The following is a 27,266-nucleotide window of genomic DNA, read 5'->3' as shown; positions in this document are numbered from 1 at the left end:
TTCCCTTCCATATCCCTTCGAATATAGAGTCACTAGATGCTAGGAGCGCATACACTAGTTACAGAATAAAGCTTTAGTTTACATATTTAAATTTATTTATCTATATTTAAAACCAAAAAAATCTTCAATTTTTTTCATATTTCAGATTAAAAATGTAAAAAATGATTATCGACTATTTATAAAGTGAAAAATAAAACAAGCAGACATTAAAATGACCAGATGAGGATATCAATACTAACAAGCGGTCATGGATATGACCATTAGGGCTTGTTCCCGTTCCTGGGCAGGATTTGACCGCTCTTTTGTCATAAAATCTTAGTGATTATTGAAAATCTTCCAAAGTCAACTAAAAAATGTTCTAGTGAGAAAAAATCAAAAGTGAAAATATTAGTTAAATTATAGACTAACAAAAAATCTTCCAGCATGGCGACATATGCTTATTCTTATAGGTAGGTGTTTTTGATACATAATCTTTTTGAAATATTAATTGTTTTGGTTAATGGGTACACATGGTTTTACTAGGAGGGTTAGCAAGAGTAGAGTCATTTTATTTTTACGGGGTGTAGTAGGGGGTAGTGAGCCACCCTTGGCTGCAAATAGAGAGGTTGTAGAGAGGAGTACAAGAGTGGTCACCTATGAAAGTTTATCCCTCCCCCCTTAACCCCCTTAATTTTTCAAAGCGTTGAATAGCCCTCCATATTCAAAACTTACTGAGAGTGTGACCAATTAAGATTGAAGTATGAAAATGGATTTATAATTACTTGGATCTTACACCATATTGTCATGTATTCTAATAAAGTAAAACTTGTAGCTGGCTAAAATAACGATCCCCCAATCTAGCATCTTTACCCCATACCCTCCCTTCCTAGTAGATGAACGAACTGACCAATATGTGAGTTACTTATTAGCACCCTAAATTGACGGCAATTTTTTCCACTGTAATGATATCCCCGTATATTACATATACATTATTAGTATATATCACTTTTATCTATCAAACGCTTTGTTATGGTCAAACTGTCATTAAATAGATTGATAATCTTAGATTTACATTATTATAGGAGGTAATTTTTATTTTGAATATTAAAGAACTAAAACTTAAAATGCTTTTTTTTTGTATTAGTGCTATGAGGATCAAAATTCAAACTATTAAAAGAATTTGCCTGATAAAATTGAGTTTCAAGTAAAATCACAAAGTCGTCTTTTATTTTCAAAATGTCTTGTTGATCTTGAAATTAAAATGTCTAGGGGTGGTGGTGTGTTAGATGAGAAGCCTCCAGTATATTCGCACCAATACAATGAGTATGTGGGCAAAGAGTAGAATAGAATAGAGTTTAAACTCAAGTGTCCTACCATAAAATCAATAATGAGTTTCAATTATGACTGTAAAGTCGGCTTTTATTTTAAAAATGTCGTCTTTGACGCTAATCTTAATATTTCCAGGGGCGGTGGTGCTGTAGATGAGAAGCCTCCAGTGTATTCGTACCAATACAATGAGTATGAGGGCCAAGAGGATGATAGAATAGAGTTTAAACTCAAGTGTCCTACCATTAAATCTTTCAGGTACATTTGATTTACATTAGCGCTACACTATAACTTATTATGTCTCCACGTTTAATGGTTCATCTGTAAAAAACTTGTTTTTCTCGGCTGTTCTTAAAGATAGAGGCCTTCTTTCTTGTAAAATACTTGTATAATTTAATAAACAGATTAAAGAAGTATACAATTTTTAATAGCTGTATTCAATTTCATAACTTTAAGAGATAAAATGACAAATAACGTACTGACCTTTGATATTTCCTAGTTATATAGTAGCTGCACTACAAGTGTAATCCTATTATACAGAGTAATAAAGATATTTTTTTGTCAGCTAATATTTTGCCAACCTCAAAACTAATTGAGTTCTCCATTTGAGTAAAGCTTTACATCAGGGAAGGTCCTCAGGTTGTTTTAAGCTATTTTATTGCCTGCCTTATTTGAATATGCTAGTGGCGCAGCCGCTAGTGATTATTAAAGCAGTTAAAACTCTTCTTAACGCATTAATTAAGTTAGTCAATATAGAAATAGTTAACTTTTTCCCTAAAAGTAAATTAGATTTCTAAGATAAATGATTACATATGTATTTGTTACAAAATAGCATGACTAGTATATAATTATACATACTATCAATATATTATCTAAATTGTAAATATTTCTCGCTGTTTTAAAAGCAATACAAATTCAAGGTTGAATGTACTATTTATTACAAAAATCTTTTAGCTTTTTTGCTTTTTACTGATTTTGAAAAGCGAATCTTTTTACAATTGTTATTTTAAAATATGAACAAGAACAAGAATGTTTCTAAGTAGTGCATCATCAAAAATATAATCAAAGTAAAAAAGTAGCTTCAATACAGTTAAAAAAAACATAGTAATAAAAGAAAACTTTATTTTAGTCTATTAGGAAAAAATACCTTTTATGGATTTTTCACCCTTGTTCCTTTTTAACCTTGTGTAAAATATATAAACTAAATGCGCAGAAATACACAGATAGAAAAATGAAAAATTAATTTAGTATGATAGCTGCTCAATATTTTGAGCTAAAATACAAATAAAGTATTAATTGTATCAATGTATACCGAAATTCGTCAATCAAAATTCTTTTTTTTATATAATTCAGGTTTAGTTAAGTAAAGTTTATCATAGAATTAAGCTGGCATAGTTTTTTGTTTATCTTAATTGCGTTTTGAAAACTGAAAACTTTAACAGATAAATTTGTCTGTCGTTGATATATCCCTTCATTCCTGAAATTGTATATATTTTAAATCCATAAATTTAAGTTTGAAAGAATATAAATTGTCTAAAATTTAAAGTGGCCCAGAAAATATTACTTCTAGTTTTGACATTTTTAGTAGCAAAGCTGCTTTACAATTAATTAGGTCAGTAGAACGTCTCCAGATTTTCTGGCATGATTATAGAAGTTCTATAAAGCAGAGCAATGTTGCTTTTAAATTTTATATTTTTGTAGCTGTTAGAAACATTGCTATCATTGATAAAACATATGCAACATAACTTAAAGTTGAAAATACTTTCGAATATGGTACATTAATAACAAGAAATTTACATTTCGCATGGGCCCTGCCAGACTTTTTCTTTATAACTCCTAGAAGCACATTCAATTTATAATTATAGATTGTTCATTGTGCTATTTTAAATAGATGAGCTAATTTTATCTATAATTAGGTATGTCCGTTAACTATGTCAGCCAATAAGTAAACACTGTATAAATAAAAAGATGCTTCCGGAAACATTTACTAAATTTATCTAATAATATTTCTTTTTTTCTGTATTATAGTTAAATGTTCTTTGACATATTCCTGATGCTGCGCTACTTATAGACACAATTATCCTGTTTTATGTCCTTGACTTTTCAAAAATAAAAGTGAGTTAGGTTCAAGCTGTGAACAGTTCAAACTTCCGTTTTTAGCTTTAAGTAAGCAAAGCAACTCGATAGATAAGATATACTGTAATGATCATGTTTTATTTAAGAAAATTTATTGTATCTTATATTGATAATAATTTTTACTTATAAAATATCAATTTTATATTATATTTTTGGTATTTATTTCAAGTTTTTTTATACCTAATCTTAATGTGTTTCTTAAGAACAACACATTTAATTCTTAAGTCAATATATTTTTAAAGACTCAAACAAAGCATTTGGCCATGTTCCACCGTAAATCTAAAACTTGGTAGCGGTTTTTTTATATCTACAAAACGTGTCTTTGTTATGTATTATAGAAAAATAATCTTGATATAAGAATAATCTAAGAAATTCTTTTTTTATGACTTGTACAAAGCCTTTGACCCTGTCCTAGCGGAAACTCTAATCTGAAAGTTGGCGTCGGTCCTGATGATAGATAAATGAAGACATGGTTATAATTATTTACGACATATACATGACAGTTTGGTTTCCAAGGATATTGGAAAAGGTTGGACATTTGCATTAGGTAACGCTTTCAGTGGCATACTAAAGATTTTGATAAAGGATGCAATATAAATGAAGTTTGCGATGCATTTGCTTTAGACAGGCATAAATGAACTATAACAAAGTAAAAGGATATGTGCAAAAAGGAGGGTTGACCATTACCTCCTTTCTTAAAATACCCCTAGAGGCCTCTAGGGGCATAGCCACTTCTTTCCATATAAAGTGTAACTTGAAAACAAAGATAGTGCAATCAAATATTAGATTTCTGTAAGTAGCAAAGCAAATGATAGTTATACCACAATAAATTACTTTGATTTAGCAATATATAATCCTATTATAAATAGATGAAAACTTAATTAGTAGATGTCACTTTAAGTGGGTTCTATTGGCGTTTTAGAAGTAAGTAACACAGTATGATTTTAACATTTCTAGTTTTCACCAACCACTCATGATATAATAACTCTCAAAAAATTTTTAGTCAACGAATAAAAGAGAATAAAAACTTTTAAAATTGTTGTATTATTAAATAAAATGAAGATAAAGATTTTTGGACGGTATTTTTTGATGTATTTTTGTTCCACATCCAAAAAATGACGTTTATCCTTTACTTGAAGGAAAATATATCAGGAATACGGGGATAGGACAATTGGTGATGAATTAATATTCCAAATATTTTTTAACTTTTTCTGTTTCTTATTGATCTTAAGAGATAGGACATTGAAAGATAAATTGATGTAAATTATTAATAACCCATTCAGAAGGTTATATCATTGATTGAAAAGGCTAGACTTTACTGTTTTGAACCTACCAATCAAGCTTTGATAATGATACTCAAATTTACAAAGCAAATGAAGAACTTTGAGTCTGTATTTTAGGAATAGGGCATATCCTACAGGCCATATAAATCTCAAACAATATTTGGGGGCCAAATTAAAGGTCGTCTTTACTACAAAGCGTTGCCGCCCAAAATCATGAAAAAATCAGCCTTTTTCGAGTTAATTCAGTTGTTGGTTGACTTTGGGTACTAGTATAATTTACAGTCCAATTTCCCGTCCCTCCATGCCTATTCCTGGAGCCTGGAAGGTTAATAATCTAATGTGCCAACGTGTCAAGTAAACTATTAACAAAGTCGGGACAGATGCCAAACTTTTGGGCTGTCCAAGTAACCCCAGGTTTTTGTAAGTAAATCTGTCAAACTGTGGCCAAAGATTAACAAGGGTGCCATATTTCTAATTGATTTTTCCGCAGATAGGTGTATATAAAACTTAAACTTTTGATAATTAAAAAGTAATTCTTATATATTTAAATCTTTCGCAATTAAAGTTTAATCTATAAAAATTTTGATCATAACCAAATGACACAATAAAAACTGTCCCGAATTTGTATTAATTTGAGGAACACGACTCCAGTTACGTCATATTTTTCTTTCCCGAAAAAGGGAAGGGGGAAAGAAAAAAAGGGAAGGGGGGAAGAAAAAAGAGATGGGAGAAAAGGGGGTTTTCCCCATCTCTTTTGAAGAAATTTTCTTCCCCCCTTCCCTTTTTCGGGAAAGAAAAATATGGCGTCACTGGAGTCGTGTTCCTCAAAATTAATACAAATTCGGGACAGTTTTTATTGTGTCTAACCAAATGCTTTTAGTTTAAAACTAGAATCTAACATGCCCAATTCTTTATAATGCAATGTTTTAAGTAGTTGGCAATTGCATAAATAAAAATTTAAAGTAGTATGGTTAAAAATTACAAAAGAATCAAGGGGGGGGGAAGTTCTGACACATTTGCGTAAACGGTGAGTATAGGCTTTATCTTTGGACTGAGAGGATAGGTTATTAGGGATAAAATCATTCTTATATGATGAATTTCCCCCAGATTTAAGATTTTTTGGATAGGCCTCCAGGTTCCGGAGCTCCAGGCCTCCAAGTGGTCTCTGTACAGGTAAAAATGAAAAAAAAAATTTTTTAAAGTTAAAAATCAACTTATAAAACAAAATATGCATATTTTTTCTTCAAATATGTGAATAATATTAAAAAAGATGCATATTTTGTTTTATAAGTTGACCTGTAACTTTAAATTTTTTTTATTTTTTTTTCAATTTTACCTGTACAGAGACCACCTGGAGGCCTGGAGCTCCGGAACCTGGAGGCCTATCCAAAAAATCTTATATCTGGGGGAAATTCATCATATAAGAATGATTTTATTCCTAATAACCTATCCTCTCAGTCCAAAGATAAAGCCTATACTCACCGTTTACGCAAATGTGTCAGAACTTCCCCCCCCCCCCTTGACATATAGTATATAACATTCACTTTTTGATTGATAAATTCGCTTTAAAAGTAAAATATAAGGCTAAAGACTGAAAGTAAGACCTGTATTCTTTTATCCAAAGAAGATTTATATTTTTTCACAATAAAATGTTTCTTTTTAGTGTTTTTGGACTTTAAAAATTCATGTAATCACTGTAAATTACAGTATATGTCAGCCTGCAACTGTGATGGGATGCAATTGAGATAAAATGATTTTAGGACCCGCCCATAACTCTTTTCTTTGCATTTTCTTATGTCAATCCATCTTTATAATCTCTTTTACATAGAAATCAAACAGAGAAAGATGTATACAGAGAGAGAAAAAGAGAGAGAGAGAGAGAGAGAGAGAGAGAGAGAGAGAGAGAGAGAGAGAGAGAGAGAGAGAGAGAGAGAGAGAGAGAGAGATAGAGAGAGAGAGAGAGAGAGAGGGAGAGAGAGAGAGAGAGAGAGAGAAAGAGAAAGAGAGAGAGAGAGAGAGAGAGAGAGAGAGAGAGAGAGAGAGAGAGAGAGAGAGAGAGAGAGAGAGAGACGAAGGAGAGTTAAAGAGAAGAGATGAGAGAGATAGAAAGAGAAAGGGAAATAAAAATATTTAATGAGAGAAAGAGAAATAGAGAAAAGTGAGAGAGAGAGAAAGAAAGTGGGAGATTGTGAGAGAAAAAGAGAGAAAGAAATAGATAGTTATAGAAAAAGTCAAAATAGAATACATATTACATACAACAGTAAAGAAAGATAAAAAGGTAATCGATCTTGACCAAAGCTTCATGTCTATATATTCCCAGGGATCTAAAGGGATAGGACAATGGCCGATAAATTGATATACATTGACCCAAAGGATGACCCAAATTTACCCCTATATAGATAAAAATTAGTGGTTGTAACGTGTAGGCACTAAAGCTAAATCAATCAAAATTCTCCCCATAGTTGTTAAGCCAACAAATAAGAAAACGTTATTATAAACTTTGGGGGCTAGTATAATAAACAGCCTACTGCCCTCTCTCTCTCTCTCTCTCTCTCTCAATCTCTCTGATATTTTCCTATACAAATATCAAAGGAAAAGAAAAGGGCATATTATTCACATAGCTTAGAATAACCAAGGATTGGGTACAAAAAAGGGTATAGTCCCTTTCGTTGGCAACGCACTTTAAGGGGCGATTCTTCGTATTTTTCACAGTAGCTTTTCTCCTATTTCTAGCCCCTGCGGGGCCAATTGCCTAACCCTGTGGGGCAATCATCTAACCCAATATTACCTAACCTAGCCTAAAATAACCTATAAAAAGCCATTTTAAAAGTACGACGAATCGCCCCTTAAGGTGCGTTGCCACGAAAAGGACTATTCCCAAAAAACAATACATCCGATATTAAAAACTAGGATGACAACACCCAAAAAAGCATAGATAGACACACGTAAAAAGTTACCCTTAGAGCATATGTTCAATGTTCATAAAAAGATAAAGAGAGAAAAAAAATACGAAAACCTTATATTCAAATGTCCTTGGTAGCATGACCGACAGAACAACCTCGATACTTATGAATATAGGGAATACAAAAAAGTTAATACTTTAGTCAAAGAGAAGCAGCTGCACAACTTAAATATTAAAAAAAAGAATAGTAGTAAGGATTTTCGTCTGCCTGATATAATTTCAGGTAACTATTAACTATTAGGCAGGTTTTCATTTTTCTTTTTTCTTTCTGATATTCCTAAAAGCTAGGGCAGCAGTTTCAAGTGTATGTAAATATTGTGGAGCATAGATTATAAAGCCTGCTGTTTATAGCTTTTAGCATCTCAGACGTTTTACACATAAAATAAATTCTAAAAACATCAGGAAAAATCAGGGATCTTTAGGGATATACTAATGGAAAATAATTTATTTTCCAGTATGGCTTTGGAATTGATCAATATCCGCCGGATTAAAACTGGTTCTTAGCCATACTGAAAAGAATCGTACTAAAGGCAATTTTCCATGGATTATGAATAAAAATCATAAAATTAATACCAGTTTTGCTAGCCTACAAAACTTGTTTTAATCTTTAAATTTTTTATTTTAATATCCGCGGAAATCTGTCCATAATACGATGCGAAAAAGAACTAATCTTACAATGTATTTCTTGTGTGATACTATTGATAGCATTCCTTTGTATATCAATAAACTAATATATTTTTACGCGAAGCTTGTAAATTTATGCAACCATGTTTCCTCATACGGTCAAATATAGAACCTAGTGAAAGTGTCTGACTCTGATTATGACGTAAAAAAATTAGCCAATTAGAGGCCAGTATACACTGTAATTGACCAATGGTAAAATTTATAGTGGCCTCTCATTGGCAAATTTTTTTACGTCGTATTTAATTTAAATACGTCATTTTAATTTGAATCCCCTCATCCCTGTAACAACATATCCATTTAAATATAGCTGCCAAAATATAAATATAGGCGGAGTTAGATATTTATTATATCGCCTTATAAACAGCTTTCCGCGGCTAAAACAATGTACAATTTAATATTAGAACCAGTTTTGCCGAAGTCACGGGGTAGAAAAACCGGTTTTAATATTATGATTGTACATTTTATAATCGTAGAAAATACATGATTTTTCAGTGAGGCTGAGAACCTGCTCTTATCCACCGGATATTAATCGGTTTCGAAGCCATACTGGAATAAACTTTAAAATTGCGTGCTTTATCTAGTCGCTATAATAGTTTAAGTATCTTTGATAACTTGAGTCTAGCACAGACGATTGTGTCAGGTAGGGAAAGATCATTCAGCTGTATATTACACTATAGTCCTCAAAGTTTTATAATAACGTTTTCTTATTCGGTGGCCTAACAACTTTTGGGACTTTAACATAATTTTGATTGGTTGGTTTATTAAGTTGAGTGATCAAACAAATAATTTTTAACTACTGAAGAGGTAAACTTGCGTTTCTTCATTGGGGATGAACCAGGGGCGTCCAAGCTTTTTTATTTGGGGGGGGGGGGAGGGTAAAATTTTGAAAATAAAAATTTTGGGGTGGGGGGGGGGGGGGTAATCTTTATTTCATAGAGGCCTTTTTTTATTTTGGGGGGGGGGGGGTAAAAATTTAAAATCCAAAATTTTGAGGGGGGGGGGGTAATCACCCCTTTACCCCCCCCCCCCCTTGGACGTCTATGGGACGAACATCAATTTTTCGGCCATTGTCTTATCCCTTTAGATCCCTGGTTTTTACTAGGCGCCATAATAATTTGAGTCTAGCACATACGATTATGTTTGGAAGGAAAGGGACATTCAGCAGTTTTTACTACACCAGTCCCCAAAGTTTTTTAATAACGTTTTTTCATTCGTTGACTTAACAAACTTGTGAATTTTCATTTGATTGGTTGGTTTATTTAGTTTAGTGTCCAAACGTTTCAACTACTAATTGTAATCTACAGGAAGGGATAGTTTTGTTTATCATCATTGGGACTGTAATTATTTAATAGGCAATTGTCTTATCCCTTTAGATTATGTACAGTAAGAGCATATTTAAGTAAAATACGTTCCCTAGCCTTAAACATAGACACGCATTCCAAATAATAAAAGCCTTTTTTTGTTTTAAACCAGCTGAGAAAATCACATTTCCTCTCTCAGACAGGGATCCAATGGGATAAGACAATGGTCGATAAATTGATGTACATCCCCAATGATGATACACAAAATTACACATTCTGCAGTGTATAATTAGTGGTTGAAACGTTATTTACTTAATTAACCAACCAATCACAATTTACCAAAGCCCCTAAAGCTGTTAAATTTTCAACTTTGGAGACTAGTGTAATAATCAACCCATTGTTCACTCTCTCTTTGGATCTCAGAGCATTACTGACAAACTGACAGATGCCCGTTAGTTAAAGGGAATCGTCACTAAAAAGTTTAGTCGTTTATCTTAGACTTCACTTTATAATTCACTTTTTCCCATAGCGATTTCGTCAGACAGTAGGACTTTAAAACTTTTGTATAATACATCAAGCATCAATCAAAGTAAAAATAAACCAATCATAACTTTTCTTTACAATTTTTTTCTTTTTAATTTGCAGCTACTCTTTAGCTAACATTGTTATACTAAGCTAACTAAAGTCTCAACAAAGCATAGACGCTTACATTGCATTATAGATAGTTTATACGTAAACAGTGCTTTTATTAAAGCAAGAAGCAACACACATTCAATGGATATACAGAGCCGCGTGTAAGACTCAGTGAAATTGTCATATTTTAACTTCAAAATTTAGCTGTATGTCGAAACCTGGGGTGGATTCTTTTAAAAAATTGTGGGGCAAAATTATTTTTGTGAAAAATCCTCCAAAATCGCTAAAAAAATCTACAAAATTAGATAAAATAATAAAAGGGTTATAAACATAAGATTTTGTTTAGTTTTTGTAGATTTTTTTGTACAAAAAAAAACAATTTTGCCTCACCGGCGAGCAGCGGCCCTAATTTTGTTTGAAGAATCCACCTTTGTTCTTAAAGGACGCCTGCAAGAAATAACACGCTTTAACAGCTGAAACACTGCCACAAGAAGACCCAATACCCCAAATTTAAAGCCTTCAGCTTCAATAACAAAAAAGTTCTAGGCATTTCAAAATAGCATTTTATGTACAATGGAATTTTTGAAAGATTTCCAAAGCTCATAAAAGAAAAAACAATATTAAATTACGTCGCCTAGACACAAAATTATAACCTTATCTTTGTCAGAAACTTAGATTGCCTGTAACTGATTACATTTTTACAATAAAAACACCACATTTCATAGTCAAAATCTATTAAAAAAATTCGATTTATATTGCATTTTTAAACGAAAATCATAGCGGAAACAAAGGGGTAAACTAATATAAGCTTAGCTGTGATTGGTTGTTAAGCTGATTCAGCCTTCTTATTGGCTACAGTACATTCGGTAAACGCAAGTAAAACTTAATTTTTTTAATGATTTTGACTATAAAAATGGGTATTTTTATTGTAAAAATATAATTAGTTACAGGAAACCTAAATCTATGACAAAAATAAGCTTATAATTTTGTTTCTAGGCAACGAAGTTTAATTTCAAAGTTTTCAACATGAGCATTGCAATTCTTTCAAAATTTTCATTGTACATAAAATGTCATTTTAAAATGCCTAGAACTTTTTTGTTATAGAAGCTGAAGGCTTCAAATTTGGGGTATTTGGTCTACTTGTGGCAGTCTTTCAGCAGTTAAAGCGTGGTATTTCTTGCAGGCTTCCTTTAAAGAGATAATTCATCTGCTTAAATTTGCGGCTTTTGTGCGGACGAGGAGCGGCTGTCAATCCCTATGAATATGTGAAATAAATTTTACATATTTTTACCTTTGAACGGTTTACGATCGATTTTTAAAATCTAATTTAATATTGTAAGGAACGTTGTGTACAATGACCTTTCCAAACTAACATACAAATAATACAGCAATGCTATTCTACATGTTCTTAAGCTCAAATCCGTATATCTAGCGCTTATTTTAATTTTGAGCCATGGATTTTAACGGATAAGACAATGGGCGATAAATCAATGAACAAACCCAAATTCTGTAGACTAAGACTATGTATTTGGTGGAAAAGTTTGGGAACTATAAGTTTGTACAACCCAATCAGAATTAAATCAAAGTCCCCAAAGTTTCTAATCAATCTAGGGATCAAGTTTATAAAACTTCGGGTAACAGTATAATTTAATGTATATCATTGTTTTATGAACTTTGCTTGTATGATTTAAAATAGAAATCTTCCTTTTTCTTTAAAATAACATTAAGCTTATAAATTATAGATACGCTTGTCTATTTAATTCAATTGGCTTGTACGAAGTAGGGAGAAAAACTTTACCAAAATAGTAACAAAAAAGTATAGAAAAAATGTTTAGGTTAGCCTGGCTCAAAATTCAACAAATCCTTACATGTAAAATCCAGGTATCCAAAGGGATAAGACAGTTGGCGATAAATTAATTTACATTAATAATGATTATAGATTAAAACTATTGGCTGACACGCTTGGACAATTAACTTTAGGAACCAACCAATCAAAATTCACTCATGTTCCCAAAGTTTTTAATGAAGTGAATAAGGAAACATTAAAATAAAACTTTGGGTGCTAGTGTAATTAATATTCGAATGTCTCCTCCCTCCCTGTTTATAATGTGGTTTCTTATTCGTTGGCTTAACAACTTTAGAGACTTTCATGAATTTTCATTGTTTAGTGTATTAAATTAATTTTAATCTACAGAAGAAAATATTTTGTTTATCATCATTGGGATTTTTCATCAATTTATCGGCCATTGTCTTATCCCATTAGATCTCTGGATTGCAAAATTTTTCTCGACCAAAAAATTCTAATAAAAAATGTCTAAATTGAGCCATGCTAACGAGGGTTTAGGAAATAAATCTTTTTATCTCTCGCAGACCAAACTATCCCCCACTAATTATTTCAATTGATATAGAATATACGTGAATATTATGCAGGAGAAAAATTGTTGGCTAGCATGTACATTATTTATTGGTCAGTTCGTTCATCCAGTAGGTGGGGAAGGAATGTGGTAAAAGGGGTGGATTGGGGCGACCTTTTTTTAGCCAGCTACAAGTTTCACTATATTAGAGTACACGATAATCTGGTGTAAGATCCATGAAACAATAAATCCATTAATATTTCATGCCTTTAAATGATGAAAAAAAACAAGGATTTTTCCTTTTCCGCCAATAATTTTTTACATCTTTCATGTTATTTGTATAAGCCATAGGACCCCTAAAAAATTGTCTTCAGTAAGTTTTCTGTCTCTGTCTGTAAAATGTTATTCAGTGGATTTAAATACGATATCTTGGCTTTTAAGTATTAGGGTGTCTGTTTAACTAACTATTCGATGTTTAGAGTATCTTTGTCGTTTCTCTGCTGTTTAAGCCAGAAGTATAAAGGAATAAGACAATGACCGATGAACTAATGTACATTCCCAATAATGATAATACACAAAATTACCCCTTCTTTTGATAAAAGTTAATAGTCGAAACATTTGTACACTCAACTAAATTAACTAACCAATCAAAGCCATCAAATAAGAAAACGTTATTGTAAAACCTTGTGGCCTAGTGTAATAAACAGCCCATTGTCCCCTCTCTCTCTGTATTCAAGCTTTCCAAATATAGGAAATAGTAGGGTAGATTTTCAACTATATTTTCCCTGATTTTTTTAATCTCTTATTCACATGAATGTATGAACACCGGCTATTAAAGGAAGAAAAACTGTATAGAATTACTCAGAATAAAAACTAATATACAATTTACTACAACTTTTTATATACTCTGTAAGTAACTGGGAAAAATGGTTTTAATTTAAAAGTAAAGATAGAGAAAGATAGAGAGAGAGTGAAAAAGAAAGAGAGGGTGAAAATAAAGAGAGGTATAATTGGAGAGAGAAATATATATGTAAAGAGAGAAAAGATAGAAAGAGAGAGAGAGAGAGAGAGAGAGAGAGAGAGAGAGAGAGAGAGAGAGAGAGAGAGAGAGAGAGAATGAGAATGAGTAAAAAAGAAATAAAAATTGTCAAAAAATATATATAAAAGTTAAAGTAACTTATATAAACAACTAGAAACTATAATCTAAAGTATAATTTAGTCCAATTTAGATTTTCCACAAAACTTTTAGCTCAATTTAACATTACCAGAAATACAAAATAATAAAGAATATAAAGTAGTAAGCTTTTTTTTGTATGTAGGGAAAGATCTCGCTAACCACTGAATCGAAATGGTTCTCTTTTGCAGTGAAGTCCATGTAAGGTTTTTATTTTTTTTAAATTTTATTTTAGGTTTACTATTTCAAAGGGGAATGTTTCTCCTCCTCCCCCCCCCCCAAAAAAAAACAATTTTTTACTTTTTGAACCTCAAATTGACAATTGGTCGGGGGTCAACTTTTCCGCTTCCCACCTCAAGTGCCCCTAGAGGCTTCTAGGGGGCGTAGCCGCTATTAATGTTTAAAGCAAAACAACTCTTAAGAATAGTGTTTGCAAAATGAAAAAGTTAAAAAAAATGTATTTTAATTAAAAAAATGAAGAGTAAAATTAAGGTCGCCTAACTATAAGTTTTTAAAAATAATGAAAACAATTTACTGCAAAAATACTTATTTTACCCAAACCCAGCTATAATTTCTTACATTCTAATGAAATGCAGGTACAGATTTTTGAAAATCCTTAATTGAATAAAGGCACCATAAAATTAAATTTTATCTATTTCTGTTTCACATGGTGTTTGAAGCTGTACACCCTAGTCCTCGGTAGGCTCGGCACTCATAATCTATTTGTGTTTCAGATGGTGTTTGAAGCTGTACACCCTAGTCCTCGGTGGGCTCGGCACTCATAATCTGTTTGTGTTTCAGATGGTGTTTGAAGCTGTACACCCTAGTCCTCGGTGGTCTCGGCACTCATAATCTGTTTGTGTTTCAGATGGTGTTTGAAGCTGTACACACTAGTCCTCGGTGGGCTCGGCACCTTCCTCTCATTCATCTGGGTCTGCTTCCATCTGTATGTACTCAGTCAAACTGAGATACATGATCTTCGCATGATGAGGTCAGTTTTTTATGTATTTACTATCAGATACGCCCCTAGAGACCTCTGAGGGGGGGGAGTCGAGTCTCCTCCATATTTTATTGTTGTTTTAGATAGTAAAAGTAAAAAAAAATTGGGGAGGTCACTTTTTCACCCTACCCAAAATAGGAGAATCATATCAGTTTAGCACTTGATGGGACAGACAAACAGAACCACGACCATCTTGATACTTTAATTTGTGTGATATCGCCGGATTTCAATGTCAACAAAAAATGAAAACATAATCAACATTATATATCTTCATAAAAATATAAAAATATTGTGAAGAAGAAAAAATTGCAACTTTACTGCAATCGATATAAATTTCATCAAATTTATTACATCAATTTTATTTAATAAAGAGTTGAACCTTAATAATGCAAGGAAGACAACATCCATATAAGCGAAGCTTTAAAATCAGAAGGAAGTACAAGGGAAAAATAAATCTTGTAGAGGATATACTTTTATTTTTTAGGATTTGACCTCGTTTATAATTACCTCGCTTACCTTGTTGTCCTAAGAATCATTAAAAAAAAATTTTGTCAAAATGTTTAAAAATCTGCATTTTTAAGTGGACGTAGGACTTTTTGGTAACAATGATAGAGTTGCTACGCTTTCTAAATTGTGCGTAACTGTAAAAGGAATCATCATGCAAAGTTTGAAATCGATAGAATAAATCTAACATGTCTACTCTAACAATTAAATTATACAAAAAGTTTTGTCAAAAAGAAAAAAAAGGGACTTTCTGGTTAAGGTTATTGAGTTGCTACGCTATCTAATTCATACCCAACTGTTATAGGAATCATCATGCAAAAGTTTTAATCTATAGGGTAATTCTAACATGCCTAAATTAATTAAAGCAGCTAACCGTTGCGGACGTATGGACTGACTGACCGACCCTAATTATAGAAAAGCTTTGCTTTTAAAATTTTAGGTAAGATTGCAACCCATTTTTTTTACATCCTGAAAATGTAAACAGTTAATTTGTCTTTTCTTAAAATTTATGATTGGGAGGGAGGGGATATTACACTAGTTCCTTAAGTTTTGTAATAACGTCTTCTTATTCGTTGGCTTAACAAATTTGGGGACTTTCCTGAATTTTGATTGGTAAGTGTCCAAACGTTTCAAACAATAATTGTAATCTACAGAAGTGATAATTTGGTGTTTTATCTTTGAGGACATAAATTTACGGGTTATTGTCTTATCCCTTTAGATCCCTGCGTTTATGCACTGCTTACTTTTTAAAAACTTGAAGTTGACCTGCCCCAGATAAAATTTGTTTACAGAGACTCTTTACTCTGTGTCAGAGACAGGAACAATTTTTCTCATAATTATTTTTGTAATTTTGAGAATTAATTTTGTAACTGAAAAAAATTAGGATAAGATAAAGTAAAGGTGTAAATCAGTTGTCAATTTAAATTCCTTTGAAAGTTGGTCTTTCATATATAAAAGCTCCTCCCCCTCTAAATTTTGTAGGGATTGGATAAGAAAATGGACAATAAATTGATTTACATCCTCAATTAGTATAAGCAAGAACACCCCTTCTGGGCATAAATTTTATTAGTTGAAACGTAAGGACACTTCTAGATTTGAACTAACCAATAAAATTTAGTGAAAGTACCCAAAGTTTTTGAGCCAACGAATAAGTTAAAGTGGTTATAAAACTTTGGGTACCAGTGTAATTAAAAACCCAATGTATTATGTGAATCACTGGCTCTGTGAAACAGTGTGTATTGTGTACCTAGGGTCATCAAAGTAATTAAGCTGTTGCAATCCTTGGAAGGAACATCTGCAAAAATGCAAAAAAAAAACATAAACAATTGCGTATGAAAAATATTTAAAAACTTCTTTAGTTTTAGTTTATTTTCCCAAGCTAATTTAGAAAAAGAAGTTTGCTTATGTCTTTGACATTAGAATTTTTGATGACACATTTTTGTGATTTTTTGCAAATGTGCCAAAATGTAGTTGCAATATCAGTGAAAATAGAAACAACAGAAAGTTTGATGTATCTATTTTGCAACTCTGTGCCACAACTAATCTCAATAAAGTTCCAGGCTTTGTAATTGTGAAAACTCATTACAGTTTTTTATCACTATTGTTATTACTATTATCTTTCCACTGCAACTGATTACATTGCTCACAGCATTTTATTTTAATTCATTTTTATGACCAGAGGAATTACACAGAACTTCAGATAGCTTAAATAAACTTTTGAAGATTACATCTATGTTTTAAATTGGTTTCAAAAAGAGATAAGTTTTGTATTGGAATATGTTATGCTTTGAAAATCTTACCAAGAATTTTTAGCAATGCATAATATCTTTAATGATAATTCATATAGATACATATTACGTGTCCTGGGTGTTGGGCTGTGATTATTGACTTTAGTTAAACTATCAGCTTTTTATAACCCCTCTGACATTTCAAAGAATAATCTGTTTAGTTAGCTGTATATCTTATTGATATCAGCCTTTTATTTATTTGTGCCTTGCTACTCCTGATATCCTAAAAGACAAACTATTTCAGGTACCTGGATATTGGGCTGGGATTGTTGATGTTTAGTTCCACCATCAGCCTGATATATGCTGGCTATGCTGAGTCCAAGACCTGGCTAGTTGTATACACTTCAGGTAAACACAGATAGATAGATAGATTGATAGATATATAGATAGATATATGCTGGATATGTTGAATCCAAGACCTGGCTAGTTGTATACACTTCAGGTAAACACAGATAGATAGATAGATAGATAGATAGATAGATAGATAGATAGATAGATAGATGGATGGATATATAGATAGATAGATATATATATATGCTGGCTATGCTGAATCCAAGACCTGGCTAGTTGTATACACTTCAGGTAAACATAGATAGATAGATAGATTGAAAGTTATACACGGTGTTTCAGAAAAAACTGCGTTTTTCGTTTTTCTGACACAACCAGAAGGAATACAGAAAAAACGATTATATGTCCTTATTCTCTGTAAAAAAGTACATCAAATTTATAACAGGTGTTTTTCATTATCTCTAAAAATACGGCCTCTATGATAGGTACATAGTTTCCAAAAATGCTTTATGTGAAAAATGTTGTGCAAGAAAAATTAAAATAACTCTTCTATTATGTATAAAAAAAATCGTAGAATTTCAATATTGATTTAGAAAAAGGTATAAGAAAAGTACCTTAATGAGTTTTAAAGGTTAAATGCTTTTTAGCTCCTCACAAAAGCATTTTTAAGAAACTGCAATTTGTCATTTTTTCACATTTCTTGATTGTGATGCATTTGCAGTAAAAGAATCTTCTTTAATAACGTAGGTTATAGTAAAAAGAAAAAAACTTCTTTTTATTTGACAAAAAAATCTCTAAAGACAAAAAAGTTATTGAAGTTTGAATTTTTTTTATTAAAGCATTTAATTACAAATTATGGATAAATTATGAGTTTATATCTTAACCTGTCAATCAAATTAAAGGATTATAGGAGTAAATGAGGGGTGGGGATTAACGAACATGAGCAATTTTTAAGGTCATGTTTCTTAAGTATACAAAAAGAAAAACTGAATATTTGTTTTCAGTGAGGGAATTTTAAATGAAATTTTTAATGTAATTGGTAGAAAATTGTATTGGCCGTATTAAGATGTTGTTTTCAAGTGAATAAATTTTTGAAAACCAACCTTAAGGCACAAAATTCTACCAGAAAAAAGCATCATACGCATCTTTTGAAATATTTATGCTTTAAAATGCGCCGTTATTTTCAGAGATATTAAAAAACACCTGTAACAATTTCGATGCATATTTTTATAGAGAATATTGACATATAATTATTTTTTTTTGTACTCCTAATGGTTGTTTCCCAAATTTGGAAATGCATTCTTTTTTTAAACGCCCTGTATAGGTAGATAGATATATAGATATATGCTGGCTATGCTGAGTCCAAGACCTGGCCAGTTGTATACACTTCAGGTAAACATAGATAGATGGATAGATGGATAGATAGATAGGTAGATAGATAGATATATGCAGGCTATGTTGAATCCAAGACCTGGCTAGTTGTGGTTAACATTATCCAAATATGTATGTAGAACTAGTGGCTAACCACCTAGATACCTCTGGGGACAATTAAGGGTAAGAGGGACAGGAAAGGAAATAAATATTTTTTGGCGGAATAGAGAGGAGGGGGTTCCAGGGCTGATTTTTCTTGTTAGGGTATTCCAAAATAATTATAACCCATCCCTGAACCTTTACTGTGAAGATGCTTCACAGTAAAGGAGAGTCTTAGCTATACACATATAATCACATGAACATTATGTTACTCTTTTAAAGTGTTAAGATATGAGATTTTGTTTTAAACTCACAAATTTAAATTTAGATTTAAACTTTGTTTAAAATAAAAGATTAATTTTTAAAATATTTTTCAAGGTTCTTTATCAGTGCTTACATTATACTGGTGTTGGTGTGGCTACAACAAATATGTCAGCAGAGAAAACCCAGAATATAACCACCAGGTATATCTATCTATCTATATTATACTGGTGTTGGTGTGGCTACAACAAATATGTCAGCAGAGAAAACCCAGAATATAACCACCAGGTACCACTATCTATCTATCTATATTATACTGGTGTTGGTGTGGCTACAACAAATATGTCAGCAGAGAAAACCCAGAATATAACCACCAGATACCACTATCTATCTTATTTGATAGCTTATTATATATCTTTTTTTATGTCTATTGATTTATATTGATTGGGTAAACAAATATCCTTTTATCTATCTGTCTATTTGTCTAGGTGTCTGTTATTATTTATATTTTATTTTATAACCAACAGTGATCTATATTTTCATATATACTCCTATATACCTTTTTAATAGCGAAGCTTTTCTATAATTGGGGTCGGTCCGTCCGTCCGACCGTCACAGTTAGCTCTTTTCGTTAGTTTAAACAGGTTAGAATTGTCCTATCGATTCCAAACTTTGCAGGATGATTCCTGTAGTAGCTAGGTACAATTTAGAAAGCGTAGAAACTCTATAATCAATACCAGAATGTCCGTATGTTCATTTTGAACATGTCGCTTTTTAACTATTTGTAACTTTTGTATGTTAAAATTATCCGATTTTTCTGATTTTTTTAAAACTGATTCCTATTACAACAAGGTACAATGTTATAAGCGAAGCATCTCTATAAACTAGTCCCAAAAATGTAAGTATGTCCTTAAACAGTATCATCTATTTATGCAGCTTTGCAACACATTTACTTACAATATTGTTTGTACTGATGCATTAATATTCTAATTCAGTTCTGACAATCTACAAGTGTTAATGTTCGTTTGTCCTTCCATTTCAGAGCTTCGCTCTTATGGATGTTGTCATCCTTGTTTATGTCTATTTGTGTTGATTGTGTAAAAAATATCCTTTATCTATCTGTCTATTTATAGATACTATCTATACTAGTTTATTTATATTTCAATAACATATTTCATTTCTATTTAAATCCTAAATTAGATACTTTAAAATATATATTCCACCATAATCACCAGATTAAGAATAATTACACCTTCATTAGTAATTACAATATATTTGAATTAGATAATGTATAAATTTACATTAAACCAGGCATCTAAAGGGATAAGGCAATAGCTGATTAATTGATGTACATCCCCAATGATTATTCACCAAATCACACCTTCTGTAGATTACAATTAGTGGTTGATACTTTTAAACACTCAAATTAATGAACCAACCAATCAAATTCAAAAGTCCCGTAAGTTGTTAAGCAAACAAATAAAAAAAGTTATTATAAAACTTTAAAGACTAGTGTAATAAACAGCCCATTGTCCCCTCCCTCCCTAACATTAAACAATAGATTTATTAAATCATTTGAATTTATAGGTTGAAATACCTTAAATATTTAAACATTTTACATATAATTAAAACTGATTATTTAATAAATATCTTTTTATTCAATTCTTATTTCTATTCAACATGTTCATTACATTTATATAAATTTTTCTGGAATTTTCTAAGAATTGCAAAACTGTAAGATATTACATGTATGGGAAAAGAAAGAATTATTCTATAAGGAATGTTATAACTTTTTTCTTTTGTAAGCTATTGAATAAGATTTTGTTAATGTTACTTAGCTTTTAGTGGCTACTTGATGAGTCAAATTTGATAATACTTCAGATAGAGAAGGTATACATAATTCTGACTATACTGTACTGCTTGATTATAAAAATTTGTTTGTGATTACTCATATATAGCTCAATTATAGAGTTAATTTTTATTTATCTGTATGGTATTTTTATGTTAAGTAGAGATGGAGATAGCTCATAAATAGAGTTCCCAATATGATAACTTGTTAAAGGCTTACGTAATTTTGAAGCTACAGTTCAATTTAATTTTGATTTTTGTTTCTATGGACAATTAAAGGCTCAATTATAGAGTTTGATTTTAATTATCTGTATTTAAAGACAAATAAAAAACATATATAGATTTTTTTTATTAATTTCTGTATATTGATTTTGATAATATTTTAGATAGAAAAAGTTTAAACAATTCTGATGATACTGTTCTATTTGAATATAATTGTTTTTGGGAATATTTTTGATATAGAAGGTTTATATCATTGATAATTGATAATTGAAAAAAAAACATGTTTAGCTCAAATATATGTAGATTTAATGTATGCTTTTTAAATACTTTTGATGTATGTATTATTTATTTTGATAATATTTTAGATAGAGGAGGTTTATATAACTCTGAGCATACTGTTTTATTTAATTATATTTTTTTGTTTTCTATGGGCAATTAAAGGCTCAAATATAGAGTTTGATTTTACTTATCTACTTATACACATTTAGAGACAAATAAAAAGAGTTTTTTCATTAATATCTGTATATTGATTTGGATAATATTTTAGATAGAGGAGGTTTACATAATTCTGACTATACTGTATTGCTTGATGTTGATCCCACTCATCATATTTTACAGAGCCATAGACAGGTAAACTTTTGTTCATTGGTTCCTTTTCAATACCTTATTCATAGGTCTTAGTATTTAAAATTATAGGTTGAAAAGTTTGGACATTCCCTAATAAATTTGAATGTTAATTTGTTTAAAAACCTTGGAAACCAGTATAAATTACTGTCCAATGCACTTTCCCTCTCTTAGACAATTAGTAGGTTTAAAACAATTTTAGGGAAGGGAATTACCCAGCTTCAAAAAGAAATACCCCTAGAAAAAATAGCCTCCCAAAAATTAAAAAAAGAAATTTAATACTAAAATGAAAAATTACTCCACGTTTCTATAAAGGCGTCTAGGGGCGTAGCTGCTAGTTAATTTTCATAAACCTTTTCATTCAGCCACCAGCGCAGCAGCCGTTGCAACAACTGCCAAACAACCTCACTATCTATCTATTTATCTAACTAACTATCTATCTATCTTATATCTATTCAGCCACCAGCGCAGCAGCCGTTGCAACAACTGCCACACAACCTCAAACCAACACTCAGCATACAGATCTAAAACAAGTGAAGGTGAAACAGATAGATTGCCTTTACCTCGAAAGGGCGGGATTCTCAATTCGGTTTAAGTGATCATCTAGAGAATCCAGAGTATCATCCGCGTGTAATGGGATGCGATACTCTAACACTCAAGGATATTAGGTTAAGTAACATCCATCAGACAACCAACCCTTTGATTGCACGACCTTTGTCTGAGAAGTCCTAACTGTGCATGATAATGAGTTGCGCCTGTTTATTGGCCAAGGCATTCCCCATACTTTTACTATCTATGTTGCACACCTGACATAGCAGCCGTTGGAACTATTTATAATGTCTTTAGTTATGACGCAGTGTCACCTCCCCGGCGACGAGCGGATGCGCTACATGTTGAGCCACGATCGCGGGTTATTAGATAGATAGATAGATAGAAAAGGAAAAAGCAATTACCTCTTTTTTTCAAAAAAGGAAAAGTCTAAATTAATAGAAAATTTCAGCAAAATTAATTATGTTGGGACACTTCAATCTGACAATAAAGTCCTCACTCGCCACAAAATCAAGGATATGGACATCACATTTGAATAAAAAAAATATGCTTTGCATCAACCTTTTTGAATGAAAACAATGTAGGTAATTTTTTTACATGATGTGCTGATTGCTTTATGGTAAAAAGGTTAAACCATAAGTAGAGCAAGCTAGTTGAAGCAGCTTGTAGTGCCTATAAAAAAGACGTCATACAATACAAATGTCCAATGATAGGCCTGTATCAGTGTATACATTCTAAAATTGGTTGATTTAAATTAATACTGGCCTATCTTTGGTGGTTTGTATTTTATGATGTCATTTTTTATAGGTACTATAAGCTGTTTCAAAGTAGTTAGATAGCTTTACTTTATGCCCAACTTTTGTAGACTATTTCTATTTGGTCAGTTTTTATTCTTGCATTTATTTTACTGTATCAAATTTACTTTATTTTTTTTCTTTCAGATGATTGAAGATTTCTAGCTAGATGTTGTTTTACTGTGATATTATATAGAGAGGAGAGATGGTTACTATGAGAACTATTTATTATGGATAATCTCAAAATTTGACCCTTCAAAAAAAGCGACTAACCCAAAACTTTGAACATTACTGAAAATAGTTTTCTCGTATTCATTCGAATCCGGTGGATAGGAACCGGTTCTCATCCATACGTAAAAACTATGTCCAGCATCGTATTATATCCAGTTTTCTACGAATATAGAAATGTACAATCATAAGATTAAAACCAGTTTTTTTAGCCGGTGCCTTCGGCACCTCGGGGCTAAAAAAACTAGTTTTAATCTTATAATTGTACATTCTATATCTGCGGAAAGCCGTTTATAATACGATACGAGAAATAACTATTATCAGGGGTAAGGGTAGGGAAATTGATCTGTAAATTGTACTGGTACCAAAAGTAAAACTTTAAAACTTTGGGTACAGGAATTTAATTTTGATACAATCTAAGTAGTGTCTAACCTTTTCATCATCAAGTTTTTCTAATGAAGGGGTAGTTTTGTTTATCATTGTCTGGGATGCATATCAGTTTATGTTGATTGTCTTTTCCCTTAAAATTTCAGAGTTTATCTATTTTTTTTTTCTGAAATATGGCAACTTATTTTTAATTTTAATAAAATTTTAGCACAAACACAATATCATGAACAATGGATGCTAATTTAATGACGAATAAAGCGGGTTGTGAAAGATATAATACCAATCACACTGAACATAGGTAGCTGTATATTTTATTCATTTTGAACCTCTTCCTTTTTAATTGATGAATCTGAATTTCTTTGGGGGGTTAAACACCAAAACTTTGTTATGCCTGTTGTGTCGTGTTATTACAACCTAAAAGTGATATTTTCTCAAATTTCAAACCTTCTAACCCTCTTTAATAAAAAAAGCTTGGACATTGATGAATTTTTTTTATTTTAATATTCTTAAAAATAGTTTGAAAGGTCAAATTTTGGAATATGCCAAATCTAAATGTCCAAAATTATTTATATACATATATGTTAATTAAAGCTGTTGTAGAATAATAAAATATAAATGGGCTTCATATTGTTTCATATTAGGAAAATGTTAAAATTTGTGAAATTCCACTCTTAAATTTTTAAGTATCAAATTCATATTTTATGACCAAATATTAATATTTAAAGTTTTCAAATATTTTACTTGATGGACCAAAAAAACAAATTTTACGTAAAATATTTAAGTTTTTTTTTATAAAAAAATACAAATTTTTAGTGTGGGTTTAGAATAATGCTTCCTTTTTGTCAATGTTAGACTAATTTTTATCAACAATGGATGTTTGTAAATCTATAGTAATTTTGTAAATCGAATAAAATTTAAAATTTAATTAAATTTTCAAACAAAATGTTGGCTTTAGTTGTTTTCGAAACACCGCACACTATCTTCCCTTTATGACAACGACCAAAGTGCGTTAAAAATCATTTATGTGACGTCATAGAAATAAGGGAGATGAAAGGAGAAGTGGGAAAGAAAACCCCTAAAAAAGTGATGAATAATGCCTCATTTGTATGATGTCACATAGCTGATTTTTAATACTCTTTGGTCTTTGTCCCCTTTATTTTTAATCACCTCTCAAAGAGGCGATATTATCTCATAATGAAGAGGCAATACAATAACCCCTGAAAGGGGCGACCACACTGCCTTTTGTCAAAAGGGGCGTTCGTGGGGCAATAGGGGCTGGTGTCACAAAACCAACAAAAGCCAAAATATTTAACTGTTTCCTGTTTATATCCTTTAAAGAATGCTTTTAATGTTTTTGACAGAAAAGAAAAATAATGAAATTTTAGATTGCTCTTACATAGAAAGCTGTATTTACTTGTTATATGTTTTTAATAAAGATATATATCATTATGGGCCTTGTTGGTTAGCATATATTTCTGTCCAGAATTAGATATTTTAAATATATATTAATGATATATGTCTATTGTAAAAAAATTTAGTACAAATCTTCCTATAGTATATATGTTTTAAATATGTTAAATGTCCAATAAAATATCATTAAAATATCTGGTTTTTTGTTTGTTTTTTTGCAAAAACTACCATCTAATTTAATTTAAAAATTCAATTTTCACTAAATAGATAAAAAGTAGTAAGCTTTATCTTATAAAGCTTTTAGGATTAATAGATACTATTAATCAGGGATAAGGGATGGGAAACGTAGGAAAATATTATTTCAGGCCTATTTCAAGCCTAGGCCTAATAAACCAGTTTTGGGATGACGCAGTGGTTCGTCCTAAACGCTAATAAAAAAGCTGTGTGTGTGTGTAGATAAAGTATAGAATCAAATTCAGGTAGCTAGTTTAAAGTAAAAAACATAACTTTTTATAAACCTATATATTAATGGCTTTTGTTAAAATGAAGTTTTTTCTCTCCCAAAATTTTTTATCTTTTACTTTGGTAATTTGAACTGTCAGAAAGCTATAGTTGGGTTTCCCTCAGACAGATTTTAGTTTGTATTATTTGCATTTTTATTAATGAGTAAAAATTTTATTTGAAAATTTCATTGCTAATTAAAATTCAAAATAAATAAATAAATATGCACTTGGGTAACATTCTATCAAGTTTTTTGGATACTATAATGTAATGATATATCTGTACTGTGTTGTATTGTACAAAAATTAGGGTTAAGGTGTTGTATCAATTCCGTACTAAATTTTTAAAATTTGAAATACAACATCTAATTTATAAACTACCAAATGAAAATTCGTAGCTACCTTCTTTCCAAAAAAATAATCCCGTTATTTTTGTTTTTTCTATATGGCCCTTTTTTAATGTTTAACTCTAAGCAGATTTAATAATTAAACTAATGTGATCTAACACCATTTATATTTATTTTTTCATAGCAGACGAAATCATTATTTTTTCTAGAATTGTCTGCTTCTAAAATTTCCGCCATCTGTGATTTGGGCTTGTTTTGTATCAACCAATCACCAATTGGCGCCGCCAATTGGTGATTGGTTGATACAAAACAAGCCCAAATCACAGAACACTATTGGTTTAGAGCGGTAGCCAATATGAGCCGTCCGCCAGTAAGGTCATTAAATTAGGCAAATGGTAAAAGTTGCATGATCCCTTTCAAAACCAGGCCGAGACCTAATTTATGGCCAGGTTTCCTATCCCTTATCCCTGCTATTAATAAGTACCAATCAAGATCCTCTAATTTACATATGTCCCTGTATGGCTTTAGGCTACTTATAAAAATTTTAAGTTTTATGTTGGTTTTGAGCAACATTAGCCTACAAATACTACTACAGAGTCCCTACCTACGTGTTAGCGACAGAGCCGCTAACATAGAAGTTATAGAAGATGTTTTGGCCCAAAATAGTGTAGTCATAATTAATAGGTACTTATTTTTTGCTTAGCAAAATATGAGATTAACTTGTTTCATTTTCATGTTCAATGGTATCTTGTTGAAATCGAGGCTTTTCTATAATTAGGGTCAGTCCGTCTGTCAGTCACAAACCACAAATTTTTATGTAATTAAAATTGATCTGATTATTAGAGTAATGATTCCTAGGAAAACAAAGCACAATGTTTAAAGCGAAGCACCTCTTTAATCAAGTCGTGAAAATATAAGTATGTCCTATGCTGTATTTACGCAGTTTTCAATAAATTAATTGACACTTTTGATCCGACTTTTATACATTTATAAATTGATTTTTCAGTTATGACATTCTACAAGCGTTTATGTTCATTTGGCCTATCGTTTCAGAGATTTGATTTTATGGATGTTGTCATTCTTGTTCATTTTTTTATAAACTTTATTATAACATTGGTAAATTGTTAAAAGCGAAGCTTTTCTATAATTAGGGTCGGTCCGTCCGTCCGTCCGTAACGGATAGCTTTTTCCGTTAATTTAGGCATGTTAGAATTG

The 27,266-nt window shown here is 31.2% G+C and overlaps 2 protein-coding genes across 5 annotated transcripts in view; both read left to right on the top strand.

The window, feature by feature from the left end:
- The window catches only part of yl (Putative vitellogenin receptor yl), a 268,402-nt gene that overhangs the window by 116,157 nt on the left and 124,979 nt on the right, over positions 1–27,266 (top strand). The gene's annotated exons all lie outside the window — the stretch shown is intronic.
- Positions 144–25,396, top strand: LOC145305846 (uncharacterized). The gene is made up of 8 exons (XM_080147667.1): positions 144–449; positions 1,444–1,563; positions 14,701–14,823; positions 17,368–17,471; positions 19,260–19,345; positions 21,760–21,842; positions 22,296–22,375; positions 23,327–25,396. Exons 1-8 carry the CDS (start codon positions 424–426, stop codon positions 23,332–23,334), a joined length of 630 nt encoding a protein of 209 aa, XP_080003793.1. The 5' UTR covers positions 144–423; the 3' UTR covers positions 23,335–25,396.

The sequence above is a fragment of the Acartia tonsa genome, chromosome 14 (assembly GCF_053477335.1).
Source record: "Acartia tonsa isolate MP-2025a chromosome 14, ASM5347733v1, whole genome shotgun sequence".
Classification (NCBI taxonomy): domain Eukaryota; kingdom Metazoa; phylum Arthropoda; class Copepoda; order Calanoida; family Acartiidae; genus Acartia; species Acartia tonsa.
Note: the sequence above shows the minus strand (reverse complement) of the source record. Positions and strands in the feature narration are given on the sequence as shown.

Bases quoted from the DNA above. Each gene is read 5' to 3' on its own strand.
- LOC145305846 (XM_080147667.1), top strand. From the start codon at position 424: ATGGCGACATATGCTTATTCTTATAG. The intron at 14,824-17,367 runs GTCAGTTTTTTA...AAACTATTTCAG, and splicing joins CATGATCTTCGCATGATGAG to GTACCTGGATATTGGGCTGG. The intron at 17,472-19,259 runs GTAAACACAGAT...ATATTTTTCAAG, and splicing joins GCTAGTTGTATACACTTCAG to GTTCTTTATCAGTGCTTACA.